General features: G+C 38.6%; 1 protein-coding gene across 6 annotated transcripts in view; it reads left to right on the top strand.

Annotated features, from left to right (window-relative positions):
* Positions 1 to 13,922, top strand: part of CCDC141 (coiled-coil domain containing 141) — a 239,919-nt gene that overhangs the window by 69,862 nt on the left and 156,135 nt on the right. For all 6 annotated transcript variants that reach the window (XM_006151644.3, XM_027773111.1, XM_027773114.1 and 3 more), the window contains one exon: positions 3,657 to 3,910. In XM_006151644.3, the coding sequence (XP_006151706.1) occupies positions 3,657 to 3,910 (254 nt within the window). The remainder of the gene's footprint in view (positions 1 to 3,656; positions 3,911 to 13,922) is intronic.

Raw genomic sequence — 13,922 nt, forward strand, 5'->3', positions numbered from 1 at the left:
AATGGCCATGCCACAATCTCTTCTCCTTCATACCCCTGTCAGGATCTTGGGCACACATGCACACGTGCCTGACATAAGTTTTAGGCCGCTGGATCCTGGATTCAAACCATGATTGACTATGTGGGAGTCCAGTGACGTAAGCATTATACAATCTGCTGGTTCCTGAATCTTTCACTAAATATTTTCACCAACTTGTGGAACAAGATGGCCTGATCCACAGTTGATCTATTGTTCCTTTCATTTCCCCATAAGAATTTGGTCTAGAAAGATTGACCTTTTTCTTTTCCCCTCTTTTGCCTTCATCTAGTTCCTATTTGCTTCTATATTTTGTTCAAAAAATTAACTTTGGTGTTCTTTCTGGCTATTCTTTTTTATCATATTTAATTTTGCCCAGCCATCTGTCCTGGTTTGAGTCTGTGGTTGTTTGTTTTCTTGTTTCTTTTAATTACTGACTCCCAATCAAGTGGCCCAGGGCAAATAATCACAGTCTTTTCACTCTTAGCAGATGCTAGTGTTTAATATTTTATAGGACATGTCTGGATCATGTGTATAGACTACCTCAAATTCTTTCCTTTTTCTCTCAAAATGTCTTTACAATATTTCCACTTATTCCATTTTTTCTTTCCAGCTCTCGGGAGAAAAAAAAAAAAAAAAAGGTGTCAGTTGAAAGAGACAACTGGCCCAACTACAATACCTCAGCCTACTCACTGCTGTGCAGTTAACTGCCAAAAGCTAAAATACAGTACAGTTCCACTGTATAGTGGAAAGAACACTGAGCTGCTAATCAGAAGACTTGGATTTTAGAACTGGCTCAGTCAATTTTTAGTAGTGTAAATCTTGGTAAGATATTTATATTCTGGATATTCTTCACAGATCTTCTTATCCTAAAAATAAAAAGCTACATATTTAGCTCTGCTATTCTCTTTTTGTTCTTGTTGTTGTTATTTTTTGTTTTGGAGAGGTTTTTGCTATAGGGTGCATATACTCACCAGAAAGACAGAGAGAGACAGAGAGACAGAAAGCAAGAAATCACTCCCCAGGGGGGATGGCCATGCCACAATAATTTCTCCTCCATTCTCCTCTCGGGATCTTGGCTATGCATGCACATGCACCTGGCATGAGTTTAAATCACTGGGTCCGAGACTCAAACCGCGGTCAGTTATATGGGAGTCCAGTGACATAGCCATTACGCCAACTGCTGGTCCAGCCCTGCTAGTCTTTGAGATACTATCCTGCCATTTTCTTTTGTGCTAACAATAAAGTCTCAGATTGTCCTGCCTTGTTGCCTTTCCTTCATCACTACCGTCCCACTTTCTAACCTAGTAAGTAGCTGCTTATTTTCATCACTTACCCATCACAAAATCCCAGATCTTCTCAACTGCTGTTTTTAAGTCTCTGAAAAACTGCTCATCTTACTTTCCGTAGTTCTCTTAATTCTCTCCACTTTAAAAAAAAAAATTATTTATTTTACATTCATTCACTGAACATCATCACAGCATACAAAATGCAGTTTCCCATCCAGAATACACTGTATAGTGACTTAGTCATACATATTATTGTCAAATAATTTCCCATGTCTTGTTGTTTATATATGTATCCCTTCCCCTCCCCAATTTTCATCCTCTACCATTTCCCACCCTCTTCCCACACTATCTCTGATGTCTGCAGCTGCTTTCCATTCCTTTTTTAAAAATTTCACTCAAGTATCCTATAAAAATTATTGGCTATCACCCTTTTTCAGGAATTATACTAAGTGATGGGGATACTGCATTGCTTTGGAGCCCAGTGGCAAAGACAGGAAGTAGCAAAATAATACACACATAAATGTAAAATTATAGCCATGATAGGCATTATGAAGAAGAGAACATTGCATTATGAGTATACTCACTAGGAGGATTTGGTCCAATCTGGTTTGTCTTCCAACAAGTGGATAATTAAATGAGAACTGAAGTACAAGCATAATGAAAGTGAAGGAGGGTATTGAAGAGAATGGTGTCCCTGGCAGAGAGATCAGTAAAAGGTCTTGGAGAGGAGAGAGGATAGTATGTGTGAGGAATTTAAAGAAGGTTGGCATGAAAGGTAGAGAGAGAAACAATCTGAAAAGGAAGATGATGATAGCTATGAGTGTGCTTGCCATAAGCCTTTATGGAATCTGCCTTTAATTTGAAAACAATGGGAAACCATTGTTTTAAGTGTGTGTGTGCGCGTGTGTGTGTTTGTTTGTGCTGGAGAGAGAGAGAGAGATGATATGTTAGCAAGAACCTCTTTGAAGTGTGGAGAATGGATAAGTGGATTGGAGAAGAGAGGCAATTAAGAGAAGACTGGAAGAGTCCAGGCAATAGATGATACTTTCTGTAGTGGAGATGGAGAGAAGCAGACAGATGTGGGAGGTAGAGGGTAAAACTGAGAGGTCTTGATGGCAGGACAAAAGACAGGAGTGCGTCATGGATGACTGTGGGTTTCTGGCTTATGGAGAGTAGTCAACTTTCTGGCTGTTCTTCCAATTGATCCCCAAATGTGGATGCTCCTCAATATGCTGGTCTCAACCTCTTCCCCTTCCACACTTTCTATTTGTAGACTTAAAATCCCAATTCTACAAAATATTACTGAAACCTATGATGCTAGTTACTTCAGAGATTATGAATTGGTAGACAGTTTGGCAAATAAATATATTTTACTTATCCTGTTTTTATTTTTAATTAAAAATACACAAATTATGAGTCACTTAAACAGAAGTTTTCACATAAGAATATATATTTGAAACTCTTTAAACAGTTGAAAGTCCTATCAACACTGGACCCACATTTCCTCATGTAAACAGTTGGTCAGGACTGAGTGACTGCTGACCCTGTTAGACTGAGCCTTTTCCACCTTGCCATATTCCCTGGCATCTGGGAACCTGGCCACCACATACGCTGTTTTTGACTGGCCACTACAGGAACTCTCTAAGTATCAGATCTAATTATCACCCCCGAATATAATATACTCCTGGGAAGAGGCCAGTAGGTAGCATAGTGGTTAAGGCACTAGATTTCTATGTGGCTGACCATGGTTTAAGTCCTGAATCTGGCAGCTTGAAAATCGCATAGGTCACATGTGCATGCATTCCTAGAATCCCAAGAGGAGAATGGAAGAAAAGGGATTGTGGCATGACCATTCTCCCAGGGGAGTGATTTCTCTATCCTCCCCACCCTCACAAGTGCAAACAACCTATGACAAAATAAATAAATAAAAAATAAATAAACACAGAGAAAATAGGCACCATAACCAGCATTACAACATTGAAAACTGATGGAGCAGCTTCATCAAAATCCCAAAATCTTTCCACTCTTTGTCTAAATCATACTATCACTGAACTTTAGTATTTTGTCATTTTGCAGTTAATGCTGTAGCAACCGTTAGGCCAAAGTGCTTGGGCAATGTTTCTTTTAAGTATCATACGTAGTTTATGATTATACATTTAAAATCCTTGCAATACAGATTATTTATTACTATAAAATTTTTATATATATACATACACATATATATGTATGTGTGTGTGTATATATATATATATATATATATATTTATATATAAAATTGCATGAAACATCCAAATATTACTACACAAAAGCTTACTCAAATAACTATTCTCTTTTCTCTCTCATTTTCTTCTAGAACTCTTAGAACGATCTCTAGCCCTTTTAAACAAAAGTCAACAACTCACTGACTTCATAGAAAAGTTCAAGCATGATGGACCTCACATGATTCCTGAGCTTATTCATGGAGCTCGTAGCAGCTGTCTGAAGATTGACAGCCTTCTTGAACTTCTTCAAGACAGAAGAAGGCAACTAGACAAGTACCTAAAGCAGCAGTGGCAAGAATTGAGTCAAGTTCTGCAGATATGTCAGTGGGACCAACGAGAAAACCAGGTAACCCAAAGAGGGGCTGGATGATGTCCCAACTTCAGCTAATTGATTATGAGGATTAGCCATGCCTTGAGACAGTTTCAGTCATCATGGTCAGGGCCTTTGGTCTTTGGTCTAAAACCCTTTTGTCCAAACAACGATGTTGTTTTCTGAAGACAGTAATATAAAGACAAAGATTTTTTTTTTATTTCGTTTCATTATACTACTGGATTTATAAATGAGAGAACACCTGCTGAGACTTTTGAAAATGACTGTGTTTTGTTGTTGGATTCGCTTTCTCACTTCCTTCCAGGTCACTACTTTCAGACACATTTCTTTGAAATTCTGAAATGTTAATTGCAGTTTTCTTGGAAATTGGAGGTATACTAATGGTGAATTGTGCTGCATCACTGCTAATGTCAGTATAAACGTCTGTCAGCTCAAAATAGATACTATTCTTGGAAGAGTGATTTGGTGCCAGTGAAGAAATATGAACGTGATCTATGGCTGAATGCTCAGTGCTTGAGGGTTTTGGAGGTTGATGAGTTTTCAGGCTCATTGGGGCTCATTACCCCAAATGCAGGACAGTTCTAATTGTCAGTGTGCTTACCATGCATTCCTTCCACTCCAGTCATGTGAAGTTAAGACTGACCAGCAGATGGCATAATGGTTATGTCCCTGGACTCCCACATAACCCACTGCAGTTCGAGTCCCAGACCCAGCAGCTTAAAACTCATGCTGGGTGCATGTGTGTGCATATTCAGAATCCCAAGAGAATGGAGGAAAAGGGATTGTGATGTGGTCATCTCCCCTGAGGGGTGATTTCTCACTTTTTATCTCTCTATTTCTCTAATGAGTACATGTGCCTTATAGCAAAAATTTCTCTGTTAAAAAAAAAAAGAAAGAAAAGAAAAAAGAAAAAAAGTAACCAGAACATTCTTTGCAAATCCACTACTGAAATAAGTGGGATATGTATTGCATAATTTTGAGTACCCCAATTCCATGCTCAAATCTGTACCAGTAAAGTGGAAGAAATTTTAGGGACACATTCTTTGGAGGGAGGTCTGTTCTGCATGAGCAGGAAGGGAGTCTTTCCCATGTTTTACATTATTGCACTTATGCAAAAAGGAAAGACAGACACACTGCTGAGAGCAAGCATGAGTTTCTGAAAACATGATGTTTATATCAAAGTGAAAAAAAGGACTTAAATGATGATCAATTTTACAAACAATATTTATTTCACACGTACTATATACCAAGTCTTATTATAAGTGTTGGGGATATACTAGACACCAGACAGTCCCTTTAATTTAGGATTTCCTTCTTGTATAGCCTTTCTTGGCATTACTGACATTGGTACAAGGACTCAATGTGGTGTGCCCTGTGCAGTATAAGTTGTTGAACAGCATTTCTGGCCTCTACCATCTAGGTGTCAGTCAAATATCTCAATTTGAGACCACCAAAAATGTCTCTAGATATTTTCAAATGTTTCATAGGGGAAAAAATTACCCCAGTTAAAATATCACTTGTTTTGTTTTGTTTTCTTTTAGGTTTTTGCCATGGGACATGCACACTCATCAGACACAGACAAAGAGAGGGACAGTGAAAGGGAAGGTGAGAAATCATCTCCCAGGCCATGCCACAGTCCCTTCTCCTCAATCATCCTGGAATTTGGGACATGCATACATGCAGTTGGTGTGATTTTCAAGCTCCCAGTCCAGGATTTGAAATGTGGTCAGTCATGTGGGATTCCAGCACCTTAACTATCTTGCCTGAGAATCACTGTTCTAATGTGATGAGAAGGACATGTAATAAATACATGAATAATTATAAGTGCTATAAAGAAAATTAAATAGGGCAGTGAATTTTGATGTGTGTTGATCTGCTTTTAACCAGAGAAGGGATCACAGCAGACTCTCTGAGGAGGTGGCACAGAGCAGGCAGTCCAATGCAGATGTCTTTACTCATACATTCCTGGCTTTCATTTTGCTGTCTTCCTCTCCAAGTCACCAGCCACTTTCTAAGTTACTTCCTCTTACATCACTTTTGCCTTGGCTACCATCAGTTCCTCTCCTGCTTCTGCTGTGCTTTACCTTCTAATCCTTCTCCCTTTTACCTTTTATACCCAGCCCACCATCATCTGCTCATTACCCAGATGACTACAGACAATACAATTGTCTTTTACTGATGATTCCAGCATAACGAGAAGGAATTCGTGCTCAGAAGGACTAACTTAAAATGATCAGACAACTGTTTCCAAAGTTCCTTGTCCTACTGTCTACATGGGTCCATTTATAGCTCACTCTTTTCTCTGCCTCTCCACTAATCTTGGCCTGCCATCATGCTCATGCAGCTGTTGTAACCTTCAAGAAACTTTTCTCTTGGCTCTCTTCAACTCACAAACCCAAGCCCTACCTCTAGTACTTCCAAGAGTACACTAAACACTTATCCCAGCTTTATCATTATGAAGAGTTTAGCTTTCTCAAACCTCAACTTCTCTTATCTGATTAATAGAGACATTCTCTTTCCAAAACAACGTTCATCCAAGTGGTTTTTCTGAAACAACAATTTTTCCAAGAATGAGAAAGCCACTACAATAAGTTTTATTTATTGTTTATTTTCTTTTTCTTTCTTTCTTTTCTTCTTTTTTTTGGGGGGGGCGGGGAGGAAGAGGTTTTTGCTATAGAGCACATGCGCTCACCAGAAAGACAGAGAGATAGAAAGCAAGAAATCACCCTCCAGGGGGGATGGCCATGCTATAATCTCTGCATTCTCCTCTCAGGATCTTTGGCATGCATGCTCATGTGCTCAGTGTGAGTTTAAGGCACCAGGTCCAGGACTTGAACTGCAGTCGACTACATGGGAGTCTAGTGACATAGCTATTACACCAACTGCTGGCCTCTTATTTACTTATTTTTAAAATAACAATTTTGTCTTCTTACCCCATGAGTATGGCAATTGTTATTCACTTGAGTCATCTGCAACAACAAACAAAAACAAAGAAAGAAGAAAAAGAAAGAAAGAGAAAGAAAGAAAAGAAAAAGATGAAAATTTAGAACTTTCAAAATTAACATTCTAATCTAGTCACATACTGGAGGAAAATCTAGATACTTTGTAATGCCTAGAAAGTAAAAAGAGGATTGTGAATAGCTGAAGTAAAATATTACTGAATGATTTTGACTTGTTGAGTTTTCTAGCATATAAGGTCTTATTTAAATATATATATATAGAGAGAGAGGGTGGGACCAGCAGATGGAATAATGGTTAGGTCGCTAGACTCCCACATAGTTGACCACAGTTCAAGTCCCACATGTGGTGACTTGAAACTCACACTGAGTGATTGTGCATGTATGCCCAAAATCCTAAGAAAAGAATGGAGGAGAAGAGATTGCTGCATGGCCATCCATCTGGTGGTGGGGAGTGATTTCTTGCTTACTATCTCTCTGTCTCTGCTTTTGATATGAGAATTTTTTAAAATATAGACTTTTTTAAAAAGAGCAGTTTTAGGTTGAAAGCAGAAGATATAGACTTCCCATGTCCCTTCTGCCCACTCCCTATAGCTGCCCCCATTATCACTATCCCACCCATAGTGGTTCTTTTGCTACAATTATTTTTTTCTACATTAACACATCATTATCTGAGACCAGAAATTAGTGTAATGGCTATGTTGCTGGACTCCCATGTAGTTGACCGTGGTTCGCGTCCCGGACTCGGTGGCTTAAAACTCACGCCAGGCACATGTACGTGCGTGCCCAAGATCCCGAGGCGAGAATGGAGGAGAAGGGATTGCAGCATGGCCATCCACCCTGGGGGGTGATTTCTCGCTTTCTGCCTCTCTGTTTCTGTCTGTCTGGAGAGTGCACGCGCCCTATAGCAAAAACCGCTAAAAAAAAAAAAAAATCATTATCACTCAAAGTCTTTATTTTACAGTAGAATCTACTCTTGGTGTTGTGTATTCTGTGTCTAGGCAAATGTATGACACATATATCCATTGTTATATATTTATTTATTTTTGAGACATTTTTGCTACAGGGTATGTATGCTCTCCAGGGAGACAGAGAGAGACAGAAAGTGAGAAATCACCATCGGGGGGATGGCCATGCCACAATCCCTTCTCTTCCATTCTCCTCTCAGAATTTTGAGCATATACACACATATGCCTACCATGATTTTCAAGCTGCCAGATCTGGGGATTGAATCATAGTCGACCATGTTGGAGTCCAGCACCTTAACCACTATGCCACCTGCTGGCCCCAAGCACCTAGTTGTTTACAACAAAATGATAGTAGCATTTTTTTTTCCTGTTTGTGACTTAATAGTGCTCATTTGTTAAAAATATTGAGGAGATCATTACCCACGCAGATGATTGTTACTAGCATTTGACATACAGCTACCTGCTAGACTTTGATCCAAGCACTAGCATAGCCACAGACACAGACACATGAACAAACAACTAAGCATACATGTTAACCAACAACAACTAATGGAATTTGCCTAAATATACTATATTATAATCTGATATTTGCCAAAGAAAACAAATCATAGACATATTCTTACATCAAAGTAGAATGAGTAATTTTAATGGGTAGATAGTATTCTGCTATTTGAACATAATTTAAATAATATCTTACTGATAAGGAGGTACTCTCTTTAGTTTTTCAATATTATAAGCAGTTATTAATGTGTACCATGCTGATAATCACCTGACTAAGCAAATGTTTTAAAATCCAGGTAAGAATAAGTATAAATTATTTTATACTTATTCTCAATAGCAGGAGGGACACCAAATTGAGTATGACTCCAATAGCTAGTAATTTGGGTTCTATGATTATAATGTCCCTGGAAATGATATACTTGATAATCCTAGAACGTTGTAGAACTTGCTTCATTGGATGACAAAGATTCTTTTTCAGTTCTGAACTTATTTTAAGGAAACATGGGAGCTGTCACACTTCACATTAATAAAATATCAGCTTTGACAATCACTTTAAGTACTTAAGAAAAAAGGAAGCAAGTGATAATTAGAACAAAGATTTCTGATGAATAATAATGTGGGTTCAGAATAGCTGATGTATCTTCACTCCAAAGGGCCACTTAAAAGATGCAGTTAGTACTCCTCTGTTTCTGCTTATGATCTAATGCTCTGGAACCTTAACAAGTCAACTAATTATCTTTTGGAACATAAATACAGTGACCAACATGATGGTGATTTAAGATTACCTCAATTACAGAAAAACGTAAATGAAAAATCACATACTTTTCTCTCTTAATTGGGATGCGATAGTTTGATAACCATAATGATTGCATGTTCTTTCTTTATCATTGTTTGTCGGATGCAAAAATTTGCAATTGTTTTACATTTAAAGATGAGCAGCTAACCTTTCTTTCCAGCTCTAGCAGCATCTTATTTTGCAGATAATCTGCTTCATTAATGAAAATCAGAAGCAGCTTGGAGTAATTCGTGCATAATTAATTATCTTGGCAAGAAGATATATGAATGTAATTTTTCTCAATTGCTCCAATCAGGCATAAGTGAGACAAACAAATATATTAAATCTAAGTTATTCATGGTTTCTTTGTATAAGATGGTGTCAAGGACGTCTAGGCGAATTAAGACATGAGGGCAGACAATTTTTCTTGCTACTCAGATCACATAAACTTCTAAGATAAACATCTTTGGGTAGGTAGGTAGAGCAGGGGGAGGGAAAGATAATAGAATTTACATTTGGAAGCTTTCGTGGTTTTATAATTTGAGTACCACGTATATCATAATCATGAAGTATCTTTCTTGTCAGGAGGAAATTAAAATGATGTCAGAGATGACAGATATAAGCACAGCTTCAGGGTGCCAGTCGTATGCCTGGTAGGCATCTGTAAAACTGTGTGTACACACACGTGGGCTCATGCACATGTAGTCTCTTGTACTTATATGATACTACCTTTTAACTAGGATTTAGAGCTTGAATGGTTGACCAGCAGAAATTAATATGAAATAATGTATGAAGTGTTAAGGGTCTCTAAAAATAATCCTTTTTTGAATTTAGCTTTCAAACGTTTCATTGCACAAGCACAAAATGAGGGCTGAATTATGTTGGTGATACTGGCATTCAGGTTTGGCCCAGTAACAGATGTAAATGACTATCCAAGCCTTGTAGATTAAAATTTATCACAGAATTTTATTTTAGCACATAGGTTGTCTTTAGAACCCTAAGGTATGCCAATGCTAAATGCAAAATATCTTAAAGTGTTTGTAGGAGAAGCACGTGATTTTGTTTTTAAGTAAAGAGAGAGCATGTGAGAATACATGAGAGAAAGAAAGAGAGGTGTCCTCCCCAGGGTCTCATTATACTATGATTCCTTTTTCCAAGACCTTTGACTACGAGGACTGTGGGCCTCCATGGTGCCCAACATGCTTTCAAGCTCACCTGGGACTCTAAACCAGCACTGAGCCACATAGCTTTCAGCCTTGTAGGGCCCTCATGTTACTGCCACATCCCAGCAGCTGGTCTAGCATTTGATTTAGGAAGCAAAATCACCTCCATTAGTTAGAATGCATGGTAATCACCATTGTTTTCCATGGCACCAGAGGTCAAACATAACAGAGGGTCTATGGTGCAGATGGCATGTATTCAAATCCCAGTTTTTCCATTTGCTAGATCTATAGCATATGCTCTTGGTGTTCAATAAATACTCAAGTATTCATCATATCGCTCCTTTTTTTTTTTGATAGATTTTTGCTATAGGGCATGTGCACTCACCAGAGAAACAGAGAGAGACAAAGAGACAGAAAGCAAGAAATCACTCCCCCCGCCCCCCGGGAGAATGGCCATGGTTCAATCCCTTCTCCTTCATTCTCCTCTCGGGATCTTAGGCATGCATGCAAACGTGCTTGGTGTGAGTTTAAGCCACCAGGTCTGGGACTCAAACTGCAGTCGACTACATGGGAGTCCAGCAGCATAGCCATTACTCCAACTGCTGGTCCCATCACTCCATATTTTGATGGCCACTTTCTGAGTCTTACTGGATAATCTCAGGTACATGAAATCCTACATACTGGCCTGATCCCATACTTATGCTCTAGACCATTAGATACTCTTAGCTTTCTAAAATGTTTTGATATAGAGGGGAAAAAAGTGCCATTGCATGGCTTGGTATCCAGCATAGTTTCTTAAGATGGTCAGCTTTCTTTGCAAGATAAAGTTGAAGATCAATTTTGCCCTCACTTTCTCCACACTTTAGCTAGTTTTCTAGCTCATTAATATTTACTACAGTTGATCACATTTTCTTTAAATTTTGTTTGTCATTTCTGTATATTGTAAATGGAACTAATGACTTAACATTTCTATTATTTAAGTCACCAAATCTGTTGATAAGGAGGATGTAGGATATGTAGCATGATTAAATTCATTCTTAGAAGTGCTTCCTGGGGAAGGCTCTGCATTGTTTTCACCCATTATTTGACAAAATTATCTACTAATACCTGAGCTAACTGCTAAGTCCAGGACTTCCTCCACTTCACCCCACCCCCCCAAGATAGTTGGCTTTCCTTTTCTCCTTAAGATTGCGCCCACCCCAAACTGGCCAGGGAGTAGTAGGGCTTATTCTCTATTCTGCCATTATTATCATCCCTCATGATAAGCCAATAATAAGAGAGAAAGAACAATTAATTTTAATACATCATCTACAGAAACTCATAAACAAGAAAAATAAATGGTATACCTTAAAAGAATTAAAACATCCTTTGAAATTTAGCAGTTATTTTTCCTGCCAATATAATAGTTTCTGGGTTCTCAATTTTTCAACAACCAAGGGTTTAGACCAAAGCTTCAGAGTGAAATCTATTAAGATGTGTGACCTTAGGCACCAAGATGGTAATGTGAAAATACCAAATTGTGGTCCTACTCCTAAGTACCACTGTAGTATCTGCCTGTCTCTCTTTACCTCACACATACAGTGAACGTATTTGGTTACAGATCACTTAGGGTGGACTTCTGAATTATGCTGGGACAACCTTAGGTATCTTTGGCAGATACTAGGCTGGGCTCTTGTTTTCTTTCTTAAAAAACAAAAACAAAAATACTTCCTTTCACTGCTGGGTGGAATTCTCCGCCAGTGAGTTGGAGGTAATACTAGAAATAAAATTTAGGTCCGAGGACTCCCACTGTATTGATTTTATATATTGTACTAAACAAGTTCCTACCTTTAAGTCATAGGACATACAGAGCTATTGAGACACAAAGAGTTGAAGGCCGTATTGGAAAGAGGAGTCTTTTTTTTCCCCCTAAGAATTATTAATTTAACTTATTTATCTTGTGGAGACGTTTTTGCTATAGGGTGCCTGTGCTTGCCAGAAAAACAGAAAGACAGAGATACAGAAAGTGAGAAATCACCCCCCAGGGGAGATAGCCACACCGCAATCCCTTCTCCTCCATTCTCCTCTCAGTACTTTGGGCACGCACCCACTCACACTCAGCGCAAGTCTAAGTCACCAGGTCCGGGACTCGAACCACGATAGACTACATGAGAGTCTAGCAACATAGCCATTATGCCAACTGCTGGTCCTAATTTTATTATTATTTTTTAATTCACTATAGGGTACATGTGCTCATCAGAGAGAGAAAGAGAGAGAGAATAAGAAAGTAAGCCACCAAATTCAGGACCCAAACCATAGTCAGCAATGTGGGAGTCTAGCACCTTAACCACCATGCTACCTACTTGTCCTAAGGAAGAAGTCTTTAGTGACATTTTTCTTGAAATTTAGATATGAGAAGAGTAATTATATGTTAACCCAGGTCAGAACAATCAAATCCATAAAATTACAAGTCTAGACAGGGAGAAAGATTCTGTGAAACTAATATAAGTAACAAAATTAACCTCATGACAAACACATTTTAGCTTTACTACTTCCTATCAACAGAGAATCCTGGGATTTTTGTAACTAGTTGAGGAGATACCAATACTCCCTTTGACTTCATTAGTTCATGAAGGGCTCCGAAACTCAATTGAGAACATTATTTCTTAGAATTTCTGAGGCTAAGCTCAAATAATAACATTCAATTATCAGCCCCAGAAAGCATCTAAAATATAAACCAAATTCATGCTTTTAGAAGTAATTCTTCTTTCCTCTCCCCCCCACACACATCCTCAGTTAACATAGCAGTGACACAACTTTCACACCTCTTCTAATATACATACCACCTAATGAACAAATGTATATTTGACATCTTGTTCTTGCCTAGTTGAGAGCAGAGTATGTTTGACTGCATTGCCCAAGACGAAATAAAACCACTGGCTTCTCTACTGAAAAAAAGAAAAATCAAATTAAACCTTTATAGAGGCTAAAGTTGTTGTTATGATACTAATATCCGTTCAAAATCGAAGTCAAAATTAGAACTATTACCTGTAGCTGTCAACTCTAATTGAAAACATTTCTGCATCATGTATATTTTTGGAAATTGGGAGATTGTCAAAAATCTTGGGTTGAAGATAAATGACTGAAGGGTTTCCTCCCTTTGTCATTTTTTGGGGGTCTCTAATAATAACTGGTTGTTTGGCAAAAACTGTTGTGCACATGGAAAATAAATAAAACGAAAGTGATTTGAAGAGACTTACATCCTCCCTTAAGCTTTTTTTTTTTTTTGGAGAGGTTTTCGCTATAGGGCGCATGCACTCGCCAGACAGACAGAGAGAGAGACATAGAGACAGAAAGCGAGAAATCACCCCCCAGGGGGGATGGTCACACTGCAAGCCCTTCTCCTCCATTCTCCTCTCGGGATCTTAGGCACGCACGCACACACGCCCAGCGTGAGTTTTAAGCCACCGGGTTCGGGACGTGAACCGCGGTTGACTATGTGGCAGTCCAGCAACATAGCCATTACGCTAAAAGCTTTTTTGTTAAGGTATTTTGAATTGCTTATTCTAGGTTCACCTCCTCCAGCATAGCTTTAAATAAAGATCAGAAAATAAGAGACCAGCAGTTAGCATAATGGCTATGTCGCTGGACTCCCATGTAGTCAACTGCGGTTCGAGTCCTGGA

The sequence above is a fragment of the Tupaia chinensis genome, unplaced genomic scaffold (genome assembly GCF_000334495.1).
Source record: "Tupaia chinensis unplaced genomic scaffold, TupChi_1.0 Scaffold000322_1, whole genome shotgun sequence".
NCBI classification, from domain to species: domain Eukaryota; kingdom Metazoa; phylum Chordata; class Mammalia; order Scandentia; family Tupaiidae; genus Tupaia; species Tupaia belangeri.